Source organism: Octodon degus, unplaced genomic scaffold (genome assembly GCF_000260255.1).
Source record: "Octodon degus isolate 3935 unplaced genomic scaffold, OctDeg1.0 scaffold00012, whole genome shotgun sequence".
Taxonomy (NCBI): domain Eukaryota; kingdom Metazoa; phylum Chordata; class Mammalia; order Rodentia; family Octodontidae; genus Octodon; species Octodon degus.
In genome coordinates this window covers 22,336,156-22,359,193 of record NW_004524588.1, presented here as the reverse complement: position 1 = coordinate 22,359,193, position 23,038 = coordinate 22,336,156, and the positions used below count along the sequence as shown (strand labels likewise).

Genomic DNA, 23,038 nt, shown 5'->3' with positions numbered 1-23,038 from the left:
GTTTTCATACTGTCCCAGGACAAAGGCCACTGTCATGTAATATATGTAATACTTCCAAGTACTGTATCTTCTGGGGTGTGTGTGTGTGTGTGTGTGTGTCTGTGTCTGTGTCTGTGTGTGTACGTAGTGTCGCATTGTGTGTAAGTATAAAATGTGATCTTCCAGACACAATTTTATTATGGTAGCTCTTTATCTCTTGATGTTTAAAAAGATGATAAATTTTAGGTGCTGAATTTTTGTCTGTTTGTTTGTATGGTTGTTTATATTTGAGATGGGGTATTGCTGTATAACCCAAGCTGGCCTAGAATTTGCTGAGTAGTCGAGGCTGGTCTAGAAGTCAATCCTCCTGCCTCAGCCTCCTGTGTGCTGAGATGATGGATGCTGAAATTATAGACCTGCCCTACCATGCACATTGTAATTATCTAGGGCTTATGCAGAAGGAAACAATGCTGGAAAGGAAGCCAGAACTTTTGGAAGACTAGACATACTGGATGGTATAGCAAATGGGCCTTCCATAGTCTTTTAGAATAGCTAAGTATTCCTGACGTTTGCTACAAAATGTTGATGTGTCCTTTATGAAAAATATCACAATGCAATTTTTTCTCCCTTTTTCTAACTCAGCTTGCATGTCTGGTCAGTAGCAGTGGTTCCTAGTGTGAGGATTTTTCTAAGACGAAATTTTAAGATTTTCAAGGATTCTCCTGTGTACTTTGAACATTCCCTCCCATTCGTAGCTCAAGACTATGCAAGATTTTGTATTTTAAGCACAAATACAGGGCTTTATATCCAGTGAACAGAGCACATAGCTCTGAATCATATAACTTTATTCTAATAATACATGTCTAGTATTAATTAATTCTAATTGTCTGTAACATCTTCGACTATGTAAGTTGATTTTAGAACATGTCATGAAGGGAAAGAATGGCCTAGATTGGATGCCACCATCCCCCAATGCACTACCACTTAGTAGGAGTAGGGAAGGGAGAGAGGGAAGAGGCAGTTAGAGAGGAAGAGAGTTTTTAAAAGGTAGCTGATGCACTCGTCTTTTAGGTTTCTGTTATTTTTGTGGTAGATTCCTCTAATGGCTACCAGTGAATACACCCTTTAAAATCATAAGCCCCATGGCCTGCTTCTTCTGCCTAGTTCCCACCTCCTGACACATTCAGCTATGAAGTTTTCATGCGACTTTTGGGAGACATTTTAGACCTAAACCATAATATCCCACCCCTGATCCCCCAAAGACTCAGGGTTCATCTCATTAAGCAAAATGTGTTTAGTCCATCTCAAAGAGTTACCCAAGTGATGCTTAACAATTTCAGCATCTCTGAAAAGTCCATGTCCAAACTGTCCTCTGAGACTCAAGACAAATTTGTATCTGTAGGCCCCTGTAAAAATCAGAAGGAAAGTTAAGTATTTCTAACACACAGTGGCAGTGGCTTGGGGTAAACATTCTCATTACAAAAGGGAAGAATAAGGAGATACAAGGGATCAGACGAAAGGTAGACCAAAGCCGCTAAGGAAACCTCAACTCTCTTATCTCTGTGTCTAAGCACCCATGGCAAGATGTGATGAGATGTGAACTCCAGAGGACTTGGGCAGGCCCCCTCTTGTGAGCTGGCTGATTGCAGCCTGTATGGCTTCCATCTTAGACTGGTTCCACTCACTGCGTGCAGCTTTCTTGAGCAGGTATCCACATTTCTGGCATCACCACCTTGCTGGGGTCACCACATTCGGATTTACTGTCACAGTTTTATGCATCAATCTCTGAGGGCTGGTGGCAGGAATTGCGATCCTGTCTTATAGTTTTGCCTAGTTTTGGGTCCTTTCCTAGCTAGGAAGGCACTAATAGTACCAGTTTTCTGTAGAAGACTTTCCCTTTGCTGGAACAAAATACTCAACAATGGCAGTTTGAAGGGGGAAAAGTTTGTTTTGACTCACAATTTTCAGAAGATTCAATCCGTGATTGATTGTCTCTGGACATGACTAAGAAAACCTTCTTATGCGATGGCAACTAGCCAGCAAAGAGAGAAGAAGAAACAAAACAATAATAACAACAAAACAAAAGCAGAAGAAGAGAAGAAGAATATCCAGGCCATCTCCCTGAGCCCCCTTCTATTCAGGCCTTACCTCTCAACAGCACATTTGTCTGTCCTCACTGGATCCAGTTACCCTCTAAAAGCCTTATGAGGATTATAGGCAACATTTTAGATCTAAACAATAACATAATGAAATTCAAAACATCAGACTCCAGTTTATATCACTTCATGGTTGATTTTAAATTCTCACTGCAAAAGTGGAGAAGAAGAGTCTCTTTGCTTCTTGTTGGGCATGAACTTTCCCTGAGCTCGTACCTACTGCTCTTATGTTCTCCAGCATCTCTGTGTGCAAACTGAGAAGAGACACATTAATGCATGTTAGCTTGGTGTTAACTTACAGTTGCAGCTGTTTCAGGCAAAAACCTGCTGAAGTTTTCCCATACATAGTACATAGAGCAGGATTTTTTTTTTTAAACCAAGCCAGCTTTCTCTCTTGACCATCCATGATACTGAATGTTCCGTCTTGCATTTTTTTGTCTTTTATGTCCTAAAGGATATTAGCATGCAGGGCACCTGAAGCATACTGAATCCTACTAGTAAGTCGGCCCAAAATACCAGATTTACTAGATATTTGAAAGCATATCTAGTAATTCTTTGAAAGAATAAGAACTTCATGGAAGATGCCATAGGATTAATAGATTTTATTGGTGGCCTTGCCATGGTAATAGTTGAAAATGCGTAGGGCACAGATTTTTCTGCAACCATAGTCCTTGGAGAGGGGCTGTCATGGCAGAGGAGGGTGACTGTTGGTGGCACATGCTCTGCATGAACACATTAGAACAAGGCTAAATAAAGCTACTTAGGGATAGCTGAGAAAGTAGCAGTTTCTGAATATAGATTTTATCTGCTTTGCAATTTGACCTAGACTTGTCTTCCTTTTCCCCTTGTGCCCAAGTGCTCTGATTGTAGCATAGTAATACAGCACTATATGCAGTACTGTACCAAGTGCTGTGGATACTATGTTACCTGGCTGGTAAGCTCAAAGGTGACTAGAAGCTGTGTTTTTGATTACTCCTTCTTTCAAGGTCATTTATAAGCCTAATTGAATTTTTGGCAGAGTAGTGAGGGAAGTTCTAATGGTAAAACAGGAGTCATTGTTTATTCATCTCTAATAAATTTGTGCAGATAGGTTATTTTGCTAAAGAGCATTTACCATACCCATCTTTCTACCCTATGTCCACTGGTTATTCATTTTATTTCTAAAATGGTAACTAAAGTTGATAAAGAAACAAAGCAAGTCACGGAAGTTAATGTTATACATTTCTCCTTTAAAAAATAGCCCTGCAAATGTGATATCATTAACCTTTATTTGTCTATTAGCATAGCTGTATAATTTGGCATGCCCAGTAGAGAAAGAGTACATTTCTTGTGGGTTGTAATCTTGTCCTTCCACATAAGACACAAGAGGAAGAGTTACGTATACTTTAGGGTTTTTCTTTCCTTGCTTAGTAGTTCCTCAGAATACCTCATACTCAATATATGAATGAATGGACTGTTGTTTGAGAATAAAACTGACACTTGTATAGAAAATGGCATTAGTTTGTGCCAGTGAAAAAAGTCTATCAGGTGACTCATCATTTAAGCTTCATTGTGGCATTTCTTATTTTATACCTGCCTGTCTTCGAGCTCCTTCCTCCATCACTTCCTCTACTTTCAACCAGTAGACTTCTGTCAAGATAATACTTTTCTAGGTGATAGTTATGTGCCTAAGATACTCCTTTATGTGCTAAGAGACATTTCCTCAATAACACACACGACCTACTAGGGAAGAGAGACTGACACCACATGATCTGTGGCTGACAGGATCAGAGTATTGGGGTAGGAACTGAAAAAAGTAAAGGAAGGAAGAGCAGTGGAAAAGTACGGAGTGCACTAGGGCTTGTAAGACAGGTTAAAGGGTAAAAGCAAGATGTCTCTTGTGTGAGATGCTGCAGAAAGGTCATTAGGCAGTAAGGAGAGGCTCCTCTGTTTTTAAGTGTTTATGGACACTACAGCTGAAAAGTATTGTGTATAGAAGCTTTTCATGGCCTGTGTCTAGATGTCCCCTTAAAGCCTCATTGAGTCATAGATCTGACTTTTTCAGAAATGGCCAGATGTACAGTGTGTGACACTGGACTGGTGCAATGCTAGACTCAAGGACTGTAGGACTAAGGGTGTAAGTGCAACCTGCCTTAAGTCGCCTGAATAAGACAGATGGGATAGAAGGAGCGGTGGCCTCCTTTGTTGTTTGGCCGCTTTCCGCCTGCCACAAGTGGTTTCTGCTCTGTGGCGCCTGCGCCGTGCCATGCTGTCATGAAGCACACCGATTGTGGGCTGAGCACACCTTGCCTCCATTAGCTTGGCCTGTCAGGTACTTTGTATTACCAACGAGAAGAGCACCTAAGACAGGTTGTAGGCAGATAACAGAGGTAGAGAAGTAGCTTGTGCTCCTTTCTGAGAGAACATTCTGGCAGCTCTGTCGAAAGTGCAAGTATGGATGGCTTGTGAAGTAGGAGTTGTAGAGGTGATTGTGCTGCAATGCCAAAGAGATACAATGGGATATAAGATGTAGTGGGGAGAGCGTGGATTGGCTGTGGAAGACTGGAAAGGCCTTGGTCCGGGGTGACTGGGTAGTGGGCTGAGTGCAGTGCCATTCGCTTGAAGAGACAAATCAGGAGAGTGGAGAAGGCTGGGGCTTGTTTTCAGAGCATGAGTGAGATGTAGTAGAAACGGGACCAGCAGTTCCTGGCTAAGGAGCTTAGCAAAAATGGTTTGTACACAAGATTTGTAAGCCTTTACCTTCACCCGACACTTGAAGCATGAAAATAAACCAGCTGACTCATGAATAGGGGTGGAATACCCAGAAAATAGGGTTTTGTCTTCCTCTAAAAGCCCCCCATTCTTAAAATGTAAGTTAAATGAATCTGTCTCTGCCCCATTTACTCTGAAATAAAGAATTCTTGCAATCTCACCTAGGTCAAAGGCCATTAAGAGAACCTGGACGCTGCAGGGAACAGAAGGCAGGGACTGTGTAGAGGCTTCAGGGGTGGTATACTGCTTCATTATGTGTCTTGATGTTAGAATGCAAAGTTACTTTTCTTTGGCTGATTGTAATGCTTAGTTTGATTATGTTCCTGAATTTCAGAGAATATTCATTTTTTCCATTTAATATTTAATTAGGTGATTAACTTAGTTATATTAATTTAATAAATTTTTGCATTATTAAAGGACAACTTTACATATTGCTGGGATGTCTTAGGACCTTACTAAAAACAGAACGTGACATGTAGGAAGTGAGTGTTGGCACTGGAGTTCAGGTGATTGTTTTGTGGTCAGGACTGTGTTTGGGCACTGGGAACAGTGAGCTCTGAGGGTTTTGTCTTCCTGATCAGGTAAACTGGCTTCTGGGGAGCCAGCTTTTCTGCTGATGGTAGGAGGGTCTCTTAATTCTTCAGCAGGAGATCAAAAAAGAAGGGAACTGAGCGATCTTGTTGCTTCACGTCTTCATATGTACGTGAGATGATCGAGGCGTCCCGTACTGCTAGGTTAGCACTTTGCATGGTACCAGAGGCAGGAGGCAGTGGGGATACCAGACAGTCAGGCTGCGGGAGAGAACTGTTCTGCAAGCTTTGCTCTCTGGAAAAGTCTTAAACATTCCTTAGGTGGCTCTGTGAGCTCAGACTGACTCAGCGCATGGCTTGAATATAAGACCCAGAGCGGCTAGATGTTAATATTTTAGATTGATTGTCTTTTCTGGTGGGCCGTGCTCTGTTGGCGTTAGGGAAGTGTATATTTTATGCTGTTTGTCATGTGTTTGAGAAGAATGTTTCTTATATTGACATAGCACTGTTTTATAAGATCTAAGACCTCACAGAAAGGGCTGAAAAAGTTCTGTACCTCATTGCATAAGAAAGGATTGTGACAGCTGAAGTTTGGAAAACTGGCCAATAGTTTTTATGACCAGATCTGGATTTTGAAAAGACCAGAGATGAGAGTTATAACATATGGAACTTATTTGGGAAGTAATTCTTAGTTATGACTAAGAGCCTGTACGCAAATGCCTGGGAAAGTTTAAAAGCAAATCTTTGCAAAATAAATCCTATCTCTTGTTTGCAAAATTGTAGGACTTAGATAACTTTTGGTTATTCATGAGCCTCTGTAATTCTCTATTAAATTGCTAAAATTTTCTCTTTTAATTACTTTTTCCTGGTTTTATTTTTAACAGCACAGTGATTCAATTTGCTGGCTTATTCAATTAAAGAATTATTTATTTGAAAAGATTATTTTCTTTTCCCTTTAGCTCCCAGAGATCCTTAAAATGTTCACATCCAAGCAGACACTACAAGGGCAGTTTATAGTAAAGATACTGTGTGTGTATTAGCTTCTGGTACTGTTTTTTCTTAACTGCACAAGTTCCAATTACAAAGTTTCCTGTGTTTATTTATATCACGATAGTATGTCCCATAAACACCCCATGTTCTTCTAGGGAAAGTGGACTATGAAAAGACTATCGTACTATGAAGGTGTTTCCGAATGAATATCCTCTTCCCCTAAATTCTCAGACTTTAACTGGTAGATTTATGTGAAGCTAATGACCCCACTTTAAGTGAATAACTGTAGAGATGGCTTCCTAATCCTATCCACAATCTCGGAAAGCCACAGTCACTCCGATAGATTTGTGGAACTTAAACCGTTTGCTATCAGTACTAGAGTAGAGACTTAGTGTTGCTGTGAAAGTTCACAGGCCTGAAACCCTTATTTTCTGTAAAATTAAATGAAAAGTACAAATGCGTATATTTTTTCAAGTACTGGAAAAGATACATGAATTTGGAAATTTGCAAGTCAAGAGTCACATGTTTAAAAAAGCATTTTAATAACTAGATGAAAGAGCATTTTTTTAAACCATTTTTATAGCCCAATACTGTTGTTTTCTAAATAAAAGTGTTTGCCTGCAGGCAGCGGTATGCTGATAAAAATTTAGCCAGTGGCACTGCAGCCTGAGTGTGCGTCTGTGTTCCGAGATGCCTCGTCTGTAGTGTTTGTGGGTTGCTTGGTGTAAAGCTGTGCCCGAAGCTCTTCCTGCACGGGTCCTCCTGAGCACCGCCCCACCCCCAGCCTGTGTGCCACTCTTCCTTACTGGCTGCCTGTATACTTAGTCTGTGCTTTCTTCATGGACACCTCTGCCCTGCCTGATTCTTTCCCTTTCCTCTCTTCACCCCCATTCTCACCTTATTAATCCAAAACTGAAGTAAACAGCTCAAGAAATTGCATATACATTGGGATATCTTTGGACTTTAATAAGGTTTTAGCAATCTGCCATCATCTAAATATTGGAAAATTGTGATTAAAATATATTAACATCTATCTACTCAAATGTAATTGCTGTAAAGGAACTATGACTCTGGGAATGTATTAATGTGGTTTTTTTTTTTTTTTTTCTTTTTAAGCTTACAAGGCTATCAACTTTATTTAAATTATAAATGAACAATTTAAAACATATATGATTTCAGTTTCTCTAGTACTTTTTGTAAGGAATCTCAAAAGGTTGAAGCAATTCCCAAAAGAAGAAATAATACTAAGTTGGAGGGGGGAATGAAGGTGGGGAACTAAATAAATTTATATAAATCAGTTTGCTGAAAATTTCCTCTCCTGTCCTGACAGATAAAGACACTTATACTTCCTCTTGAGGGATAAGCTGTGGAATAAGAAATATTCTGGAAGCTGTGCTTAGCTCGTTCTAGAATATATGCTATCTCTAATTTTTGCATTTCGGAGTGGGTTATGAGCATGAGGGTGCTGACGTATCATGAGGTGTCTTGGGGCAGCTTCTATAATAGTAATAAACATAGAAGCCTCCCTGGAAACGAGTAGTGTGCTGCCAGAGCCAGCCATGTCCTGCAGGTCCTGGAAGGCCCAGCGGAGTAGGACTGGCTGAAGTCACCTTACCAGTGTCTAAGAATATCTCCCTAGGCAAATGCAGGACTAATTATTAGCCCATTGAGGAGAAATAACCAGAGTATTTCTTAAATCCACCCTTGAAATCTTAAATCTACCCTTGGGGGTTCTAAATGTTATAAATTAAACATATTTCCTTTGAGGTAATACAGTTTCTGTATTTTTAAAGCCTATAAATGTTCAGTCCTAAATGCATACCTTTTAGTCAAAATTGAAAGAAAAGTATTAAAATGAATGTGCTTGTCAGGTGTCTGAAGTAATTATTTCCACTAGCTTTTAAGATGTCAGCTCTAATAGGACCTTTCATGTATCTTTGTTATTTATAACTGAAAAGCAGTTTGACTTTTTCTTCCTGATATTTTTTAGCCTTCTATATTATAGACTTATAAATAAGTACTAATTAGGATAGCAATAAGCAGACACAAGCTTGTGAGAAGATGGAATGCTATGGTTATACTTGATATTTAAAAATATTCTGAGAGCATTTACATGCTATAAAAATACCCTTAGTTTAACCTCCTGTTAGAGATTGTTAAGTGAAAAAGAACAAACTAAAAGTAGTTTAAGAACAACAAAAAAGCTAAAATAAATAACTCAGTATTTAGAGGAATTCATTCATTGTAAGCTAAGAGTTATGACTTTATTAGATCATAGAATATGAAATATTTCAGTCTGCTTCCCTCTCTTACAGTCACCAGCTGATTCTGTCAACTTGGTCAGTTCACTCTTGGTTGAATGGTTTTCCATTGCTTCACCTCAGAGGAATAGTTGGCTTTTATTAAAATGCGAACTGCAATCTGATGGATGTGTGGGATGCCCTCTGCTCTAGAAGCAGGGAGGATTCTTTGTTAATTTATCCCTAGTCATTTTTATCCTGTCAAGCCTTTCTCCAGTTTGCACTGGTGAAACTTCCTACTCTTATACTCAAAAGTAGCAACTTCATAAACCACTTTCAAAAACAATACATAGATACAGCAAAACTGGCCTGCTTTGCTATAGATAAGGAGCTTGATAGGAAGCAATTACCGTTTTATATTTGGTAATTAACTCTTAAGGTCATTTGGCATCAATTTAAAACTTTAACCTTGATGAGTGAACCACGAGATGAAGGCATATTATCATCTCCACTGTGCCAAAAGGGAAGCCAGGCCTAGTTTGAGTAAACTGACCAAGATGGCACAGATGTTAGGGTATATGCTGAAAATGGCCTACATTCAAAGTGGGACCTTCTCGTGGAGAGTATGCTGTTGCACTTACCCTCCTCAAGCATCAGTCACATGCTGTGGTTCTCGAGAATATTCCTATGAGAAAAATGATTACTAATAAAAATAGAGAAAATGTAAGTAATAGCAAATGCAAGTCAGACGTGGATCTGAGTGGGTGAGACCCATTGGGGTGCGGTTGGCAGAGGAACAGAGCCTTGAAGTGGAGTCAAACAGCCAAGTCCTGAGGGGGAGTTACAGAACAGGAGCCAAGTGGCAGACTGTGATGTGCAGAGAACCGTGCATGGCGTTCTTGAGGTGAAGGTGGAGTCTTCGTAGTAAATTACTTACATTAAAGACTAGAAAGTGAAATGTATTTCATCTGTGACTGCTGCTTACTTACTATATAACTCTACCTCTGTTGCACTTCGGAGCTTTGCCCTTTGGGTCCTAGCTTAGAAGCACTGTGGGCTGGGTTTTCCTAGGAAGGGCTGTGCATAGCTGGGGAAAGTTACTTTGATCAGAACCTAGCAGTAGGCCCCAGTTCGATCCCCTAACTTCCAGGCTTTGGCAGAGGTTCTTCTGAGAAGCTATTAGGGAGGAAAATTTGAGACAAAGCAAATATTTACTTCCATTTTTTAAAAGAGAGTACAAAGTAACATTAATACAAAAATTATAAATGATTCAGAATTTCATTAAAAATAATGACTTCACAGTATTTGTTATATTGCATAGTGTTATCTTCAGATTAGTTGTTCATATTATCAGATACATATATGCAAAATTGGAAGAAAGAAATAAATATATAAGAAAGTAATAAGAAAAAAAAGGAGAAAGAATTGAAAAAAGGAGACAAAATGAATTAAGGATTAACTGCTCCTTTCCATAGGCCAGCAGAAATCCCCAGTACAGTTGTCCAAATCATCCAGCTTATATACATAGGTACATCTCTTTCCCCTATTCCCTTTCCCATTGTTCTTCTCAACTTATTTTATTTTTTGACCAGGGATCAAATGCAGGACCTTGCGCTTGCCACGCAGGCACTTACATCGCTGAGCTACCTCCCCGACCCCCGTTCTTCTCAACTTATTAATTTCTTCCTTTTGTAGGTTCATTTGCTTTTCTCGGTATCTGTTGTACCCTTCAGATTTCATTTTTTTCTTTAGCTTCTCACACTAAGGAGATAATACAATGTTTACACATGTGAGTTTGAATTTTTTCACTTAAGCATATGAGATTCTGACATAGTTTTTCCTAATTGGGAACATTAATAGGGAAATAATTCATGTTATTTAGGAGGCTTATATAAATATCTTCTGCAAGATATATTAGGTCCTCCCTATTACCACATGCAAATGTGGTCTTTATCCTTTGTAAGGATTGGCTACGTTGACACTGTGACAGCAAATTATTTTTGCAATGAATTATACTGTCCATGTTTTTCTTACTGTGAACAACATAGTAGGTTGTACACTTCTTGAGCAGCTAATTTATTCAGATGCTCAAACACCAGGCTACAGCCCAAGCCCTGAATCAACTGCTTTATATAGTACTGCCAAATAGAATTATGTGTTTGCTTTATAGGTTGAGGGTAAAGAGTTACAGTAGTTCTGTCAAGTGTTGTGAAGGAAGATGCAGGACTCATCGGTAGTGGGCTGTTGGCCCTACCTGCAAGCTGGATTTTAACCAAATCTCAGTAAGGGAAGAGAACAATGTGTAAGGGTTATGAATAAGTAGTCTTTTATTCCGTTGCTACTTTGTTTGATGAGCAAATTGTGTAAGGTTCTCAACAGTGAAAAGCAAGCAGGACAGCACTTAAAAATCTGTGGTCTATAAGGAAATTTTATCTTGTATAAGGGTAGAAAAACAAACCAAGCATATTTGGGAAAAAAAATCCTCTCACCACATGAAAGCATTTCTGCTGTTACATTTGAGTGAGTTTTGAGCACTCCCTTGTGGCTGTTTATTAAAATTGCTTGAAAGAGCAAAAGAAAAGCAACAGGAAACGTAATTGTTTGGCCTGATGCAACATACCTCACAGTCTGCCGAGTAAGCCTAGGACTCCAACATGCTCCCCAGCACTGCATCTGTGTTCTTCTACTGAATAGAAGTGAAATTACTGGCATAATTTTTAACTTTAAACATGGACTGATCTAGAGAGAAGTTCAGCTTCTCGAGAGGTGAGTTGTTTAACCCCAAATTTAAGTAATAACTAAGAATTATTAGTTAATTGTATCTAACTTAACAAAACAAGCTATTTTCCAACCTTGTTGTAAGTGGTATCTAGCAAGAGAATTCAGTTTCCTTTTGTGTTTTTCCTAAAGCATCTTAGTGAGGTCATTCAAAGTCACACATTCTGCAGATATTAGGGAAGCTAGAAGCTCCTGGACTCTGTAACTTGAATTTCTGTCCCAAATATTACCCTTCTGGGAAAAATTTCATCAAGTCTATTTGGTAGATCTGCAGAGAAAGAGTTCCATGGGGGCCAAAGTTTTGTTTCTCTGGATTTTTCTTAATTTATGCAAGTTTTGTCACCAAAGCTGTGTGCTCATTCTAGTTCTTTTTTTATACTTTTTTGATTCTTAGTGGTATTGAGAATTGAAGCCAAGGAAGACTACACCACATCTCCAGCCCTGTTAGTTAGTTAGTTAGATAGTTGCAACCCAAGATCTTGCTAAGTTGCCCTGGCTTCAAACTTGGTATCCTCCTCCCTTACTCTCTGAGAAGCTGAAGTTATAGGTTTTCTATTGGTTATTCTGTCATTTTCCCTTTCTTTTCTTTTCTTTTCTTTTTTTTTAAAATGCAGAAGCAACAAGGTCTGTTTTAATCCTATAAAAGTGCTGCTATCTTTTTTGACTTTTTACTTGAATTATTTCAGAACTGAAGAATTTCATTTATCTGATTGACCCCGTGTACAGATGAAGCGCTGAACATTCCCACAGGGCACAATGTTGAGGGTCAGAAGCAGCTAAATTTCGGGCTGGCCAGATAGCTCACCAGATTAAAACTCAGGTTTAGGCGAGCACAGCAGAGAGGTTCCATCCCTGTTGTGCCCTGCCGGCCCCGCTCCCAGGGCGTGCTGAGATGGTGACTGAAACTGGCTGTGGTGGTGTGCACCTGTAATCCCAGCACTTGGGAGGCTGAAAACAGGAGAATCACTGAGTCCCATCTACGTAGTGACCCTGTGGACCCTTGTAGACCTTATCCTAAATACATTAAAAAAAAAAAAAAAAGAAGCAGCTAAATCTAGTAGTAGACCCACTTCACACCTTTTGTTTGTTGCTGTTTTTATCTTGAGTTCTCAAAATTTAAATCCACATATTGTGAGTAGCAGCCATGGATGTGCCTGGAAAGAGCATCCATTTCTAATAGAGAACCACACAAATATTATATGTGATTTGTACAGAAAATTAGGTTCAAATTATGATTAATCCTCTTCACTGATACTGCTTAGTTAAAATAATAGGGATTTCAATAACTAACTGAAAAATTAAAATTTAAAATTAGGGAAAATAAAATACTGTGGAGGCTGGGTATGAACATAGAATAGTAGACACTCATTGGATTCTTTAAAGACACTAACATTTATGGAGGGCCTCAATATGACAAGTCTGTGCTAGTTATTTTATAAAATATGGTTGTTTCTTTTCTATAGATCCCTTAATAAATTAGGAATGAAGACAATGTTATGAGTTTTCAGGCTGGTTTGCAAATGAAGCCAAGTCTAACTCTAACATTTACGTTCTTAATGCATCCCAGATGACGTTTTATGTTCTTGATCTCATTACTCATAAAATTAGCTTTGTTTTTTTTTTTTTTTTGGTGGTACCAGGAATTGAATTCAGGGCCCTGTGCTTGCCAGGCAAGCACTTATTCTACTGAGCTATCTCCCCAGCCCAAATTACTTTTAAAAAAATTTTTTTTGTTATATTTTAGAGAAGTGTCTACAGTGCGTTCAGGGTCTCAGTACTGGATTGGACTTGTGGTGATTCTCCTGTTTACAGCCTCCCAAGTGCTGGGATTACAGTGGTGCCACCACGGCTAGTCTCATTCAGCATATCAGCGCACCCGGGGGTGAGGCCAGCACAGCCTCTGCTTGCAGGCACTTTAATCCACGGAGTTACTTGTCTGACCCTTCAGCTTTCATTTTCGTCTTGTGAAGAGCTACCTGGCACACAGGTAGCACCCAGTGAATCCTTGTGTTCTCTACCACTCTATTGGATGTTTTCTCTCCTTTCTTCAGCTTTTTTCTGTTTAATACTTTTACCATATCTTATTTTTAATTCCTTCAGTTTCACATTTGCAGAATATGAATAGAGAGGGGGACAAATCTAAAAACCTAAAAAATATGGAAGCAATAGAGATAGGAATTAGTCTCCGCACCCCGCAGGATGCTTAATTCTTATGTCCTCTAGCTTCTGCTTTATTTTCAAGTCATATGTACATGGCAGCCATACAGGAATGGCTGGCTGAAGTGTAGGTGTCAGGGAGTACCAAGTGAAGCACATGGGTCCTCTCATCACTTTCATTTCATAATCCCTGACTTCCCAGTTTGAAAACTCAAATTTAAACAGTCGTGGTGGTGCTACCCATTTCGCCTGGGGAGGCTGAAGCTAGATTGCAGGCTTGAGGCCTGCCGTGGCCAGCAGTTTAGTGAGTCCCTTTCTTAAGATTTAAGAGAAGATGCCACAAAGGTCTGAGGACTTGCCCAGCATGAGTGAGAACCCGAATGCAATTGCTACTGTTGCAAACAAATTAAAGTGAAAAACAGCTCTCATTTATATTGATTAGTTCTGCATATGGGATTTTCTTCCACAGTATTTCTTTGAGTTTAGCTAGGATGTCAGATAATAATAGATCTGAAATAAAATTCTTTTTTTTTTTTTTACCTTTTCTACAAAACACAAGCTCTCATTATCTCGGTTCTCTATGTGGCAAGCAAGTTTCAGGGTGTGAAGCAGAAACCTTAGTATCACTGTCCTGTGCATTTCTGCTGGCCCTTGGAAAGAAGCAGTTAATGCTTTAATTTGTTTTGTCTCCTCTTTTCAGTGTACTTTTTCTCGTCTTAATTTCTTATGCATTTCTCTTTTTTTCTTTCTTCCAATTTTACTTGCATAAATCTGGTATGTGAATAACTGGTTGGAAGATAACACTATGTACTATAACAAATACTGTGAAATTCATGTTACTTTGTGAAGTGAAATTCTGTATAACTTGTACATTTTTCAGTTTTAATTCTGATTTGTACTCTGTTTTTAAAATTAAAAACCAACCCGTTAGTATCGCCTTTGATCCCTTCCTCCTACATTTGATCCACTCCCAGTCCTGTTGTATCTCCCATAGAACTGTCTCTTAAGTGTCCCGTCCCTTATTACCTGAGATTAAAGTTGCTCTAGAGGTTTTGGTCTTCCTTTTCTTCTGTTTGCAATGAAGTTTTGCTAAATTTTCTGCAGTGGTCTTGAGCTTTTAATCGTCCTGCCTCAGTCTCCCAAATAGCTAGGATTATAGTTGTGTCTAGGAAAGATTTTTAAATTATCCTTGTTCAGAAGCCAGCAGTGATTCTGCATTTTCAGTCCTTTGCCGGGGTTGTTGGTATAACCTGTCTCCTTTTTAAGCTTGGTTCAGTTGCTCCTCCTCCCAAAGGCAGCGTGTACTCTTAAAATAGATGATGGCCTTTCTAATTAATGAGAACGCAAAGCACGGCTGCTGCATCTGCAACAGGTTGGGCACTGATGGCCTTCACATTCATTTCACCATTGCTATTCTATAAAGTTGAAGGCGTTTAGCTTGGTGAGTGACTATACGGTCATGATTCACACTTGGTTTTGTGTGTGGTGCTGTGCACTGAGCTAGGGATTGTCCCGAGCTCCAGTATCAGCCCTGATGGACTTTTTATTCTGAATGGGTGTCACTGAGGGACAAGCTCACCCAGGTTGGGCTCCTATGTAGGAGTCGTCTTTCATCAGACCCTCGGAGTGCCACAGCCATGTGCTACCACACAATTGCCTCTTAATAAGCACGTTTAAGACTTTAGCTCTGTGCTCTGTCTTCCCATGTGCCATGCTTGCTTCTCCCTCCTTACCTTTATTGACTGTGTTCTCTGCTTCTAGAATGTTGTCTTCAGGTGTCTAGTTATCAACCATCTAAGTATCAGTCACTCTTTTAATTCCCATGGATCTCTCTTGTTGTCAAAATCCCAATGTAGTTATGAAGTATCGCATAGTTTATCCTGTAGTTCTCATTGCAGTGTGATTCATCTTTCACCTTCAGTTTTCCTGCAGTTGTTCAGCAATACTTTGCAGCCACCCAGCAGTTGCTGACTGAATACATTTTCCTCATTTCAAGTAGCCTTTAACTTTCTGGAAAGCTTAGCTTTTGCTTTTATTTATCCCACCCAGATCTCACCACTGTGGTTGATATGTAGATAAATTACCTCATTGCTTGGATGTGGGAGACTCCAGACAATCTGTCTTCCAGGACTTGGGAAAATATTTCCCGATAGTATATGTAGATATACCTAATCCAGAAGAGTGATGCAGTGGATACTGGTGTAAATGTGATTTAAGTAAGTAAATATCACATGGAATATATAATCTGCATATTTGGAAATATAAAAAGCTGCCATTTTTGTGTAGTATGGGGAAACCAGTGGACTAAGTGATATATATTTATTATCTTCTAAGTCCCAAAACCTAGTTGTTAGGTAAGTAGTTCAACTGGCCCTTCAGTGGTTTGACAACCCTGTAAGCAACAGAACCAAGCTGAGTCCAGGTCTTCTTAATTTTACACACATGTACTTAAGCACTGTTAGACCTGTCGGCCTCTTGGCATTGTTCAGTGTCATTATTGCTGGGTCTGCACCTGGGAAATACATCCACTTCAGCCTTTTTTTTTTTTTTTTTTTTTTGTACACGGTCTCACTACACATCTTGAACTCATAGTGATCCTCCTACTTCAGCTTCCCCAGCACTGGGATTACAGGCATGTGCCCAGGGGTGGGACCGGCACGGCATGTGGTGCTGGGGATCAAATCCCAGTCCCTGTACTTGTCTAAGCAGGCACTTAATCCACTGAGCTATCTCACTGACCCTCAAGTCAAGTGGATCATGCTGGAGAAGTACTTACTGCAGCTTCAGGCACCAAGTATAAACTCTGAGTGAATGATAGCAGCATTCATTGCTGGTGTTTTCTTGTAATTACACCACTGTGTTCATGATAATGTCCTTCCTGGTGTATTTTGTATTTAAAGACTGAGTCAGCTCTTCCTTAAATGTGTAAAGTGTGTGTGTGTGTGTGTGTGTGTGTGTGTGTATGTTTATTTGAGCTTTATGAGGACAGGAGATTTTAGAAAGTGAGAATTAAAGCTGAACTAATCTGGCTCATTCACAAGTGGGAACGAGGTGATGGGTGTCGGATGCATGCACTTTGGCCCTCGGGGTCTTTGAGTGGAATTTGAGTGTTGATTTACTCTGTGTACTTTAATTTTTTGGAAGATGGATAACATTTTTCTGCAACTGTGAGAATGCCAGGCTCTTGGGAGGCAGCATGAACCATGTAGCTTTAGCTTTTGTGTGTATCTGTGCATTTACATTATGCATTTTAAGAAATACAAGTGGATTAGAGACAAACACCAATAGTGAAGGTGCAAACACGTGCTTGCCAGGCGGCTCTTAGACCTCCGCTGTCTCCCCAGCCCAAGATAGGTTTTCTTTTCAACTTAGCATTTGCTCATTATATAATAGGTAATATTCAGTTATCACAGTGGAAAAATAAATGATTCCTTTTGTTACCCGGACCTCCCTTTTGCTGCCTACAGAGGTTGCTTTCTTAAAGATCGACATGTGTTTCCTTGCATGTCATTCCTGATGCTCACATCTTGTGTCCCTTTAACCTTCTGTTACAGTGAACATTAAAAAGTACCAGTTTTATTTTTTTTTGTTTTTTGCTCATTAAATCTTTTATTTTATTGTAATTAATATAAATTTACAGTTCAGTAGCCTCTTGTGGCCAGTATGTACAATAATGGCAGGTTAAGCCCCCCCCCCTTTTTTTTCCCCATGCACATGAAGCTTCAATACAGGTCATTCTCACAAAGTTTAAGACAGTACTGTACATTGTTTTGTTTTGTTTCTTTTTTTTTTCAAAGTTTTATTGATAAACATAGCAATGAGACAGTTTCATATCAAATCAGAAAGTGCCAGTTTTAGAGTTTAAACAAATCTCAATTTGGAATATGGGGCTAGAGGATTTTTCATTGAAATGAAATCAGATACTGTTTCATTCATTTTGCAAATATGAGCCAATTCATCCAAATCCCAAGTGTGAGGAATTTAATTAAGTAGGAAAAATGAGCCTATTTTATTTTGCAGCTGTGGAATTCTAGCATCTTAGTGGCAAAATTACAGAGTGTTTATATGGTTCAATTGTAAAATGATGCTCAGACTGGCTACATTAAACAAGTGCAATTAAAGGTATTTGTAAACTTAAGACCTAATGTACTATTTCTTAGTTAAATCTTAGGAGAATCTTAAACATTTTAACTACAGTTCTGCAAGTACAAGTATTTTTATTTGCATCATAAGAACAAGTGAAATATGTGAAAACTGCTTAATTGTAATGTAGAAAAATGCTACCCAACATGAAAACTTTTTTTTAATGGAAACAGACAAGAGAACAAAAACTATATTCAATGACTTGAATAAAGGAGCCATTTTGTCAATGTTGTTGGCATGAAATTATAAAGAATTTAATATATGTGCATTTTTAATTTCAGATTCAAAATGCTAATGATGTATTAATTGCGCCACTTGAGAAATTTCGAAAAGAGCAGATAGGTGCAGCAAAAGTAAGTGTTACTTTTTATTACTCCTCAGAAATTCTCCTGATAATTAAAGATGACATAATTTCAGAAGTTAACATTTTTGAAATCAGAATGAACTTTGAAAATATTCTTTATGCCATTTTAATGTTTTTACAAAGCCCATTATTACAAAGACCAGAATTCTTTTAAACATAAATGATCTTATTCTTCTACTGAATAGGGAAAAGATCTGCATCTTACAAGTTCCTTCAGTCACAACAATTGTAGGCTGTTAATTCTTTCCAAGACAGGGTTAGATTATAATATTATTGTGAGGTTCCTAATATCTAAGTAAGTAACAACTAGGCATATAATATATTGAAAATCCAGTCAATAATTATAAAAGAACACTTACTCTCTTTTTTGATGTAAATAAAAATGTTGTATTGGAAAACTGTTTATAGATCACTTAAATCTTCTCCGATCCTAATAAAGTTCCTACCTCCCTTTCCTAAGTACACTTGCTCAGCGTCGTGGAAGCATAGGGCCTTCGGGGCTCAGTACCAGAGCTCTCTGTGTCCTTCTTTCGTCTCTCTTCAGTTTCGGCTGCTCTTCCATCCTTGTTGTTCACTAGGGAGCACTGTCATTTCTGGCCTTTCTTCTTTCTGGCTGAAGTAGTATAGGAGCTCACTAGCTGGTCCCTGCACTGAAATCTCTAATCATATCATCCTTCCAGTGATACCACACTCAGTGGTTCTCCACAAATACTGTAACCCTAATAACAGAACCCAAGTTGGCCCTTTCCTACACATCAGCACGCCCTCCTGCCGACGGGCCTGTTTATGCCTTACGCCGCTCACCAGCCTGTTTATACCTTTTGTTCTCTTTTGTTTTCCCCCAAGCGTTCACTGGAGTATTACACACCCTCCTCTTTGTAGAACCCACCTGCTCTCCATGGTTTATTCACACTGCAGCACCCAGCAGAAGCCCTCGGCAAGTCAGCCTTGCACACTGGTTTTCTTCCTTTCTCACTAGATCAGGTCTTCCTTGTACTCACTTCTGCAATGAGCAGTCACACACTGTTGTGAATTGGTTTTATGTTGCTATTTCCCCACTAATTGTGAATGATTTTCACGTCATCAAATCAGAGCGCTTTGTGTTCACTAATTCAGCAAGTACTTATCACTCTTACGATTGGCCTGCCTGTGGTAAGAACAGTACTTGGTAACACGAGATTATAGCAGTGAACAAGAGAGACAGAATTCCTACACGGATGTCACGCATTATCTTTTGTGGAAAGTCAACACTATAAAGTAATCGCAGATCACTGAGGATTGTGATCCCCATTGCAAGATTCTCCGCATGAGGGTGATTAGTGGTCCTTGTGCACAGAGTTGGGAGATGGATCTGCAGAAGCCGTAGGTCAGCAAGACCTTAATGGTGAGAAGGACGTGCCTAGCAATGAAGCTTCCAAATATTCCAGAAGAGGGAATGGAACGTGTATGAATCAGGCCCTGCAAGGGAGACAAAGACTGAGTTACATAGAAACAAAGATCTCAGGGCCAGCTAAATAGCTCAGCAGACCAAGCACCTGCATAGGCAAGCACAGGCACCAGGGTTCGATCCACAGCACTACATGCTGCTCCAGCACCGCCCCGGAGCACACTGAGCCAGCCATGGAGACTAGGTGTGGTAGTGCACACCTGTAATCCCAGCTCTGGGGAGGCTGAAAAGAGGAGGATCACTGTGAGTCTGCGCTGTGTAGTGAGAACCTGTACCAAATACATAAATTTAAAAAAAAAAAAAAAAAGATCTTGTATGTTTAGAGAACTGCAGACCGTGTAGGCAAAGGCTATACATACAGTTTCACATGTGGTCCACAGTATTTTACTCCTATTCTAAGGATGCAGTGACTGTAGGGAGAGTTTTGTTACATAAATGTCACCTTATGATATTTTTGCTGCCGTGCCATACACAGATGGAGAAAGGCCAGGTTGCTTGTGGCAGGTCAGTTTGGAGGCTGATCAGTGATAGCTTTGGAGAAGCAGACAGTACCTATGAGGCAAGGGTATAAGAGACTTCTCTGGGGGAACCAGTAAGTGGCAGGCTGTAAAGTGAGCACTAGGAGGTTTCAGGCTCAGCCCAGGGACTCAGGGTGCATAACTGAATGGTTGTGGATCTGCTGCTGAGATGGGCCATGTTTGTGCTTGGGTGGCAGAGGCAGTGAGTTGAAGTTTTATTAATACTGAGTTTGAGATTCCTCTAGCACATCTCAGTGGAAACACTCAGTGAGCCAGTTTGTATTCAGAGCTAATGCACATTTGGGAAGTCAGCCCTCTGTCTGCTCATTAAAATGAGAGAAGACCAGATGCCCTAGGGAAAGAACAGATTGAGACAGTGTGACCTTTATAACTTGAGACCTCTCTCGAAGTTTGATGTTTGGGGAATGAAAAACAAGACAGTAGAGGGCCAGGGAGATGGCTCAATAGAATAAGCACTTCCCTGGCAAGCGCAAGGGCATAAGTTCAATCCCCTTTTCTGAAAAAAAAAAAAAAAAAAAAAAAATTAAGATGTACTCAAATCTTTGGGGCCCAGGGAGATAGCTCAGTAGAATAAGCATTTGCCTGGCAAGCACAGGATCCTGAGTTCAATCCCCAGTTCCGAAAAAAAAGAAAAAAAAGATAGGAAGGGACAAAGAGAGGAAGACAGTTACAAGATGTAATGTGTCTTTTTTTGAAAGAGAGTCTTCAAAAATAATCATAGCTGAATTTTGTTGAGAGTAACATAGGCACTCCTTTTGCTGAACTGTTCCATAATTTGTGACCTAATTAAATGTTTATAATCTGTGAGGTGGTTGTTACTTCTCCACCTGCTTAGCAGTGAGGAAAAGGACAAGCTCTCCCTTTCAGATCAAACCTGAAATGAAACCAGGTTATAGGATATTTCACTGACTTGTTTATATTTCTATGAAATTAAATCTTTGTGCTTTATGAAAACTTATTTTCCAGGTCCAGGATATTCGAAGTTTTTTGACCCATGTAAAAAAAGTGAGTTCTGTTAGTGTGTGGATTGCTGCTCTCTTAGCAGGAAGGTCAGGTTGGCTAGCTCTGCAGGCAGGCCGGAGCAGTGACCCTGCTGTATTTTGTTTTGTAATCATCCCACTGTACCGTGCGGAGCAACCGCAGTCACCCAGCAGGATGCTGTGTCTGTCTGTTCACTGAGAGTCAGTTCGCACGTCTGGAACATAAAGATGTCTTAAGCTCTTAATACCAATTATTTCTAAGCTGCAAAGTAATCTGCATTTAGTAAGTTGAAAGGTGAATTAAAAACAGACGTTCTCTTCTAAAACATGTGTGTGTCAGTTTTCTTTTGGTACTGAGAATCAAAAATACTTGAAGGTGTTTGTTTATTGTTTACTCCTTTCCTAACCTGTTTAGTTAGGAATGTTCTTGCTCGATACCTGAAGTTAATTCTACACGCGGTGCTGTGCTGCTTTCCACCACGTGCTGTGGAGGTTTTCCACACGCTTTGAGGAGATTAGCCAGCTGGGAGGGCACAGCGGGGATGCCAGCGGCCTCTCCAGCTTGTCCACAGGACAACGGGAATGGAAAGCGCTGAGTCAAGAGGCCTTGGCTTCAGAACCAGATGCTGCTGCTTAGCTCAAGTGGATAAAAATCCACAGCCACAGATGTTTCTGTCCTCACGCGCTCCGTGGAGCTTTGAGAGGCATGATTCTCTGCTGAGGAAACTGAGGCACTTAGCCAGTTCCCTTTGTGGGAAGAGGACACGGTGCATCTGGGAGAGGTCTTGAAAGAGACTGATTATAGGCTTATTGAACAGAGGGCCAGAGGGGGATGGGTTTTGCTTTTTAGATAAGAAGAATGATTTGTAAACAGTTGCCATGGTGTATTTATTTAAAGGTTGTTAGTCTGACAGCATGTGAAGAATAGAATTGCACTGCAGGGCAGATGTATTGCATCTGTCAGAAGGTTTAATCTAGGGCTTGGGGTCGTGGTCTCACACTGTTACCCTAAGAAATGAATGAGAACAGATATTCAGAACAATTGATGTCTAAAATTTCCACTATATTAATGTATACAGAGTAACCTTATTATAAAGCAAAATAAATCAATATTTTATGGATACTTTGTAGCTCTTCTCTAGTATGCGTTTGCAGTGATGACAACTACTGCATCATGGAGAGTGCTGCATGTACATAAGGCATCCTAATTCTTTTCATTTTTTACCTTCCTCTTCTCTTCTTCTGTTTTTAATGAACATTTTTGAATGAATTGATGGTTGAGTTTTTGTGACTGCATTGCTCACAGAAATCCACTTGCTCACAGAGAAAGCCAATTATAAGTCCCAACAGGTCTTTTCATACTTCTTCCTATGTAAACTCTGACTTCAAAATATGGTAGAGCTGCATATCTGAACCCTCAGTGAAAGGCAGGACAGTGGGGAAGCACATGCATGTAGATATAACAGTGCACCAGACTGTGACGTATTTGGGGAATGAACTGATTCTAAGGAGGGTAGGGTCATTCTCCAGATCGTATGGCTGGTTGGTGGCACGATGAGGACCCGAACTCTGTTCCTCAGATCAGCAGGGAGACATGTACTCATCATGTAGCTTATGAGACAATTCTTTAATAAAGTATTATATTGTCTTTCCCTTAAAAATAATTACATAAAATATATCCTAATTGTGAAAATATTTCAAAAATGCCCAAACATTCCCATTTCAAATGAAACCTAGTTAACATTTCCCTAGATTTTGAAATTTTTCTTTGTTCCTGGGATTCTCCACATATAGTGTGTACTTGACATTGGCTTATTTCATTACAGAAAGAAAACTTGAGAAATACTTGAAAGATATGTTTTTATTTTATTAGAAATGTTTTTCAAAACAATATCTTTCATTTGTAACAAGGATTTAATAGAAATCATGACATTCCTATGTGGTTTTTAATGTAGAAATAAACATATTAGTCATTTCAGAATAC

At 39.6% G+C, this 23,038-nt stretch overlaps 1 protein-coding gene across 1 annotated transcript in view; it reads left to right on the top strand.

Moving 5' to 3' along the window:
- Arhgap42 (Rho GTPase activating protein 42) overlaps positions 1–23,038 on the top strand; it is a 206,915-nt gene that overhangs the window by 85,429 nt on the left and 98,448 nt on the right. Inside the window, exon 5 of the mRNA XM_023709484.1 lies at positions 18,006–18,077. Coding sequence (XP_023565252.1) covers positions 18,006–18,077 — 72 coding nt within the window. The remainder of the gene's footprint in view (positions 1–18,005; positions 18,078–23,038) is intronic.